We start from the raw sequence: 7,032 nt of genomic DNA, 5'->3' as shown, positions 1-7,032 counted from the left end.
GGCGGGCACCTGGAGTAGGGTGTGGGCAGAGGTAGATGGGATTCACCTGGGCTGAGACTGCTTTTAAGGGCAGCGGCACGGGGACGCCAGCAGAAGCCGAGGAGAAGCTGAAAGAGAAGCCGAGAATCAGCAGAACGAACAGAAAAGCAGAGAAGCAGAGAAGGCCGGAGAGCCCAGATAGAGTGAGGATTTGCTGGGGGCCTCCCGGCCCCCCTGCCTGCCATGTGCCTGGTGAACCCCAATAAAAACCTGCAAAAAGCCACTGAGGACTCTGACTCCTCCTTCACCGGGCCTGCACGGGATCCCAGAAACCCTGCGCTGGGCCATGCCTGCCCCTACAACAGGGGACCTCTGGGGGTGCGGGGCACATGCGGGTCCATGACGGCCGGGGGAGGAGAAGGGCCGTTGCTGGGGAGGGACAACTCTAGCCGCGGCGCCCCGGCCGGGCGGCTGCTCCCGGGGGAGGGCGGGCGCGCGTCACTCGGAGGCCGCCCAGACCACGGGACGGCACGTCCCCCCGCGAGGCCGCGGCCTCTGACCCTCCGGGCCCAGCACGACGGGGGCGGCTCGGGGGGCACTCGCGGCCTTTGACCCTCCCCTCGGCCGCGGTCTCGGCGCGGGGGCGACGGCGTCGACGTCGGGTCGCGGCCCCGCGCCCGCCGGAAGTCCCGCCGGAAGTGCGGGTGCGTCGCGCCGCCCGCTTCCGGGGCCAAGATGGACGCCGGGCGCGCCCGCGAGCTGCTCCGCCGGCGCCTCCAGCTCCCGCCCGACGCCGAGGCCCCGCTGCGCGCCGACGGCCACGCCGGGCCGGGTGAGGCGCCTCCCGGGCGCGCTCCGGGCCGAGCCAGGGGCCCCGAGGGCGGCCGCCCGGGGTCGGCGACCGGGGCCTTCCTCTCCCACCCCATCCCCCGGGCCGCCTCCGCCCCGGGTCGCGGGGTTACGCGGCGGGGTCCCCAAGGCCCTGAGGGTCTCGCGGCCGCGCGCGGGGCGCCCAGGGCGCGGGTGAAAGCCGCTCGTTGGCATTAAAGTACCTGCGGCCCCGAGACCCGCCGGGGAAGTCGTTGGCGCCGGTGCCCGGGGGCCCGGCCGCGGGGCTGGGCCGGAGCCTGCTCGGTCCCTCCGCAGGGAGCTGGTCGGGGCGCCTGGATGTGTCCGCGCGTGCCAGCCACGCCGACTTCACGTGCCAGTGTGGCCGCTCGCACAAGGAGGTACAGAGCAGTGTGCGGGGTGCATCGACGGTGCAGAACATAGCGTGCCATGTGTGTTCGCCTGGAGATGCGGGAGTTCAGAAGAATTCAGTAGACGCTGGTTTTGGTGGTTGCTTCGGGGCAGGAGGCTGGGAGAGAGACTGATGTCTTTCCCCATCTTTTGTGCTTTGTAAGCCACGTGCACTTATTACCTTTTAAAAATAAACAGAAAACGTCGTGTCCAGGCTTGCTAGTTTAGGAATTTTGAGGCTCTCGCCCAGAATGTGTATTATGCACCAGTTTCCCATGGATTCGGGTAGCCAGCTAATGGACAAACCTTCATGTCTGCCCCTGGTCCTCACGTGAAGGAGAGAGGGCATGTCAGTTGTCTGAGGAATTTATTAGAAATAACTCATTTGACCCAGGTACCTATTCTTTCAGATTGGGTCCCAGATAGAAGAAGTTTGACTTGCCCTCCCTTGCCCAGCTAGTGCCCCACTGTGCTTTTTCACTGTCGAGTTGCTCTACAAAACTTTTCTTTTAAACAAATAAAATATGCAGCTATAGGTAGTACTTTTGGAAAAATACAAGTCTGATTTGTGCTGTTTGCCTCTTGTATTTTCTTGAATCATTTTCCTACATGAAAACAATATCATAATTCTTATACTAGTAGGTGGTATCATTCTTTCTGTAAGACTGAATATGTAAATTCAATTTCAGAATGCATTTAGAAGGAAAATAATTGACTGTGTTGACCATACAGCATGTGCCTAGTATTTCTGCATGTATAAACCTCTTTTAATGGATTCATAGAAGAGATTAGAGCGATAGTGAAAGAGAAGCTGGGTCTCAAAGAACTCAAGGAAATTGTCTTATTAAGGTAACAATAAGTTGGATTTCTCTTATTTGCAGAAATCTCTTCAGCTGCTGAGAAAAAGGAGAAGCCTCTTCCAAGACTTAATATCCATTCTGGATTCTGGATTCTGGCATCCATTGTTGTGACCTATTATGTTGATTTCTTTAAGACCATTAAGGAAAATTTTCACACCAGTAGGTAAGAAAACTTTATTGATTCAAAATTTAAACACTCTTGTCTTATTCTTCATGTTGTTTTGTGTCAGTTGAATTCTTATAACACTTAACTGGCACCTGCTTTCTGCCACCATCATGTTGGAGGTGTTGGTTATGAACAGATGAGTAAGGGAGTGCACGCCCTGGAGGCGGACAGCAGAGTGAGGAGACCTGAAATTGTCTCAGGGAGCCTTCTCAAGACAAAAGTGAATAGGATAGGAAAGGCAGATTGAAGAAGGACCGGATCCATTTATAAATCATGCGGGGGGGAGTTCTGACAGTCTTTATGAAGATAAAGTACAGGGAGGAGGGAATGACCAGGAGGTGATTGAGAATCGGAGCTCAAGAGTTTGTTTTCAGAGAGTCTACACTGTGCCTGTGACTTGACTGTTCTACCCCCACGCCCCCTCTCCCACATAGAATGCCAGCCCCACGGAGACGCAAAAGATACTGGGTATTGGGTTGACTTAGGAACTTCTTTCCCTAGATCTGCCTGCTGCTGTGACCAGGAGGGGCTAGAAGGAAAGGGTGCACATGTGTGTGTGTGTGCGCATACACACACACACACACACACACACACATACGGTCAGGTCTTTGAATTGGAAAGGAGGAAAAGGCTATGTCTCTTGGAGGAGGAGTGAAGGTCTTCTAAAAATGGGAGGGCTTCATTTAGAAATCTTTTACGAGACAAGTTTGAATTATCCGCCCTCCACATTGCTGTTCAGTATTCCAAGCAACCTGCTTAACTTGGAGCTGTTCATGGTACCCGTTGAGAACCTTTGTTAATCTCACACTCAAACTTCCGAAACCACCGAAAAGTTGCTGTCTTTCTGTGCATTTAAGGATCATGTAGCTGTGACCAGGGTTCTGCCTTGTGGGCTGGTTTCCCAGGTGCGTGCAGGGCCCACTCGCACCGTCTGACTTCCCTCCTTTACGTGCGTCAATCTCGTCCTTGCTCCCCCATCTCCCACTAGATGAAGACTTTCCGAAGTTGCTATTCTCCTTAGAAATAACTTACTGAAGCTGTCCATGAAAACTTGCCCATGAAGGTGTCCCTGAAGCCAGCCGATGGGCTGGGGGCTGTTGACCTGCTGCCATTTTGTCTCTGCAGCTGGTTTCTCTTTGGCGGTGCCTTGTTGCTGGTCAGCGTGTCGATTGCCTTTTACTGCATCCTCTACCTGGAGTGGTACCGCGGAGTCGCAGACTATGACGTCAAGTATCCAACCTTGATACCCATCACAACTGCCACTTTCATTGTAGCAGGAATTTGGTAAGTTAACTTTGAAGCGAATATAGGAATAAAAAAAAAATTGCGATCAGTTGATGATGTGTGTGGTCCAGACTTCAAAAGGAAAGAAAGAAATTGTGGGAAATCCTGTCCCTGCCATCGCTAGCCTCGGATTCCCCTTTCAGTCGTGCCATCCTCTGTTTCGGTATTTACTTACTTAAAACACAAATGTTACATCATTTTCATTGTGAAATATAGTGCACCCCGAAGGTAGAGTGAACTGAATGGCACAGCTGAGAGAATTTTCATAAAATGAGCGTTGGCGTGAACCCGCCCAGGCCACGAGGCTACCCAGCACCCGGTCCCTGTCCTGCCCCGCCTCGTTGCTGGCCTTCCTGCGGGAGCCAGCTCCAGCCCTCAGGGTAGTTGCTTTCTTTCCCATCTCTTAAGTAGCCTTGTTTGTATGGTCTGTTTTCTCAGAACTCTGTAAAAATGTTTTCATCTGGTTTGTCTGCTGTGTGCTTGATTGTTTACACGCGACGCTGCGGGTCGTCCATATTGTGCACAACAGTGTTCGTTGTCTTTGCTGTTTGGCCTCCCACCCTGTGACCGAACCCCAGTTTATGTGTTCTGTTGATAGCGTTTGGGGTGTTGCGGGGGAGGGTATTATGAACGATGCTTTGACACGCTTTTGTATGCCTCTGTGTGCCTGTGTACGTTTCCGTTGTCCTGTCTATGTGCTCGCGTACGTGTGCCTGGAAGAGGAGTGATTGTCTTCCGGGTGTGCGCGCCTCCAGCTGTCTTCTGAAATGCTTGCTCCTTCCTTTCTGGCGGGGCCCTGTGTGGGGGCATCCTTCCATAGCTGTGCGTGTGACGTGCTTCGTAAAGGGCTAGCACTGCGCGGACTCACGTGCTTACTCCGCCAGCCCCTGCTGAAGGACTTGGAGCTGTTCACTCTCACACTGCGGCTGTGGGGGCCACGAGCCACGCCCTGCTTCGCAGGCAGAGTGAAAAAACACTGATCCTTAAAAAGTATCTCTAAGAGTGTCCTTTATAGATATAGTATGTTGACGGATGTGGACATGCGAGCACCTGGTTACAATTGCTGGCCGAGTGACCTTCCTCTAGCTGAGTAAAAAATGCCTCCTTAGGTCCGGCCTCTGCAGCGGCCTCAATGGTCTGTGCATTTTCTGTCTCCTTTCCAGCTTCAACGTGGCGCTCTGGCACGTGTGGTCGTTTTTCACTCCACTGCTGCTGTTCACCCAGTTCATGGGGGTTGTGATGTTGATCTCACTCCTTGGGTGATTTCTGAAGGTAAGGTTTCCGGGATGGCATTTGTCAGTGAACTCACTTGAAGGTTTCAGCTGGTGCAGCAGTAACCCCCTTGTCGCTTGGGTCACACCAGAGCCGCTCACCCTCATAAAGGGGCCTGTCCCCTTCCCTTTTGTGTGACTTCCCTTTTGTCCTAAGTGACACTTGTCCAGCGAGGGGGCTGGCCCTCAGAGAGCTGGAAAATGGCTCTGGCAGCCTCCAGCATGGAGAAGCTCACACATTAGGCCATTCCATGTTGAAGTTAGCTGCCGTCAGCATCGACAGAGACAACCCCAGCTAGATCTTTCTTCAGAAAGGGAAACATGGGAGGAATGGGTGGTGTTAACCCAGTTGAGCAGAGAACGTCTGCCACTTTCTGACTGTCCTGGTTGCCTCATTAAAATGCTGTGGATGACGCCTCATCTTGCGTGCTGTGTCTGGAATTTCTGCCTCCCGGATCTTTGCGGCCCTGGCTGCTGCTCCGCGTGTGGCATCTCGTTTGCTGAGTGTTAGTTGATTCATTATCTGGGTGTCGAGAGTTCTAACTCCCATGCTCAGGGACCTGGTGAAAGGACAGAGCTAGTCCCTCATGTCACCTGCATCTACCCTGTAGGCCAGTTGATGGAAACTGAGGCCCAGAGAAGTAAAAGTTCATACAGTAAGTGAATGAAATGCCAAGAAAACTGGCATCCGGCTCACGGATGGCACGCAGGCCCTGGGAACTTTGCAGGGACAGTCAGTAACCAGGTGAAGAGGACGTGGGTGGAATCGCCTGGGGCCAGTCAGGAAGTGGCTGTGAGCACATGTGGCCTTGGGGGAATGTCGCCCCCCATGCTGTGTCAAGGGCCTTTTGGGCTTTGCCCTTTGTCCCGTTGATGTGTGTCACCCCACAATGGGTCCCCCCACTGGCCTCCCTCCTATGTTGCCTGATGGCTCCGAATCTTTGGCTGTTCAGTTGAGTTTAGCATCTTGACACATTTAGGACGTGTGACTCACTGCTGACATGAATTTACAGTTGCTGACGGAGAGCCACAGGTGAGGGTCTGTGGGCTGGACTGTGCTTCTTAGTGCTGAATTCAGCGGCTGAATATAAATGCCTCCTTGGTTTTCTTTCAGGTTAAGGCCCATCGGTTAAAGCGAGTGATTAAGCGACAGCCAGCCGGAAGCATGAACACATGATATGAAGGGAAAAAGCTACAGTGTGTTTTTGCATCTGTGAGTGGTTCCTTGGAGAAATTGTAACTTTATACATCTGTGGTTGAAATCAGAATAAATTAATTTGCATCTTCTTAAGTGCAAATGATTATTGAAGTTTTCAGATTCAAGGTAGAAATAATTCTGTTAAAAATTGAAGTAACTGATTTGCATTGTTAGTGTTTGACTCATTAGAGAAAGTATCGGTGTAAAAATGTAAATATAAACAAATTCTTACTAGGTTTAACATACTTCAAATATCGGGGCTATATTGATGCATTTGAGGGGTGCTAGTCCCTTGTATAAGATGACTAGGTGTGTGTACAGAGCAGTGGGAGCGCCCTGTGCCTTTCAGCCAACCTTAGCAACGACTGTCACCTCATTGCTACGGTCTTCCCCTTAGGTACGAGGACCAAGCGAAAGCATCGTGTGTCTTCTCATCACTTTAGATTTTGTCTAAAGTGTTGGGTTTTTAGCATTTGAATAACATGTGAACTTCTAATCATTCAAACTATAACTTTTCCCTTGACATTTAAATAAAATATTTTTATAACTTTTTTGTGGGTCTTGTTAATTCAGACTTTGAAATAGTCTGTTTTCAGCTATTAGCGCTTGGCGTGAGCTCTAGAAGTAAGGCTCCTTTTTAGAGAAGTGACTGCTCTTCAGAGCCCTCACGGAGAGTGTCCCCACCCTGAAATGCAGGCGCAACACCACGAGCATTTGACAGAGTCCCTGATGTGCTGCTTTTCTCCTGGCAGCACTTCTGTCGAGGCTCTGACTAGCCCCTGCCTGGCTGCGTGCACATCTGGGCCCTGCTCCCTGCCTGGGCAGTAGTTACTCTTGTCCGGCTGTGAATGGCCACTCTCAGCTGGGGGTGGTGGGCGGGTAACGGGCGATGCTGTAAGGCAGTCAGACTGGATTAGGACTCACCCTCTACTTGGTCATCTGCAGGGACCTGACTTCCAACTCAGGTGACATTCACAGGTACTGGGGTTAAGACATCTGGGCACAGTTTGATGCATATTTATGGGGCACCAGTAA

General features: G+C 52.1%; 1 protein-coding gene across 1 annotated transcript; it reads left to right on the top strand.

The window, feature by feature from the left end:
• Positions 1 to 714: 714 nt before the first annotated feature.
• TMEM128 (transmembrane protein 128) lies at positions 715 to 4,791 on the top strand (the record flags this gene model as incomplete). Its single annotated transcript, XM_084232903.1, has 4 exons — positions 715 to 811; positions 2,100 to 2,241; positions 3,370 to 3,528; positions 4,692 to 4,791. The coding sequence occupies 4 exons, from the start codon at positions 715 to 717 to the stop codon at positions 4,789 to 4,791; spliced, it is 498 nt and encodes a 165-aa protein (XP_084089029.1).
• Positions 4,792 to 7,032: the final 2,241 nt, after the last annotated feature.

Source organism: Talpa europaea (genome assembly GCF_964194135.1).
Source record: "Talpa europaea genome assembly, chromosome: 5".
NCBI lineage: Eukaryota > Metazoa > Chordata > Mammalia > Eulipotyphla > Talpidae > Talpa > Talpa europaea.
This window is presented reverse-complemented; position numbering and strand designations above follow the sequence as displayed.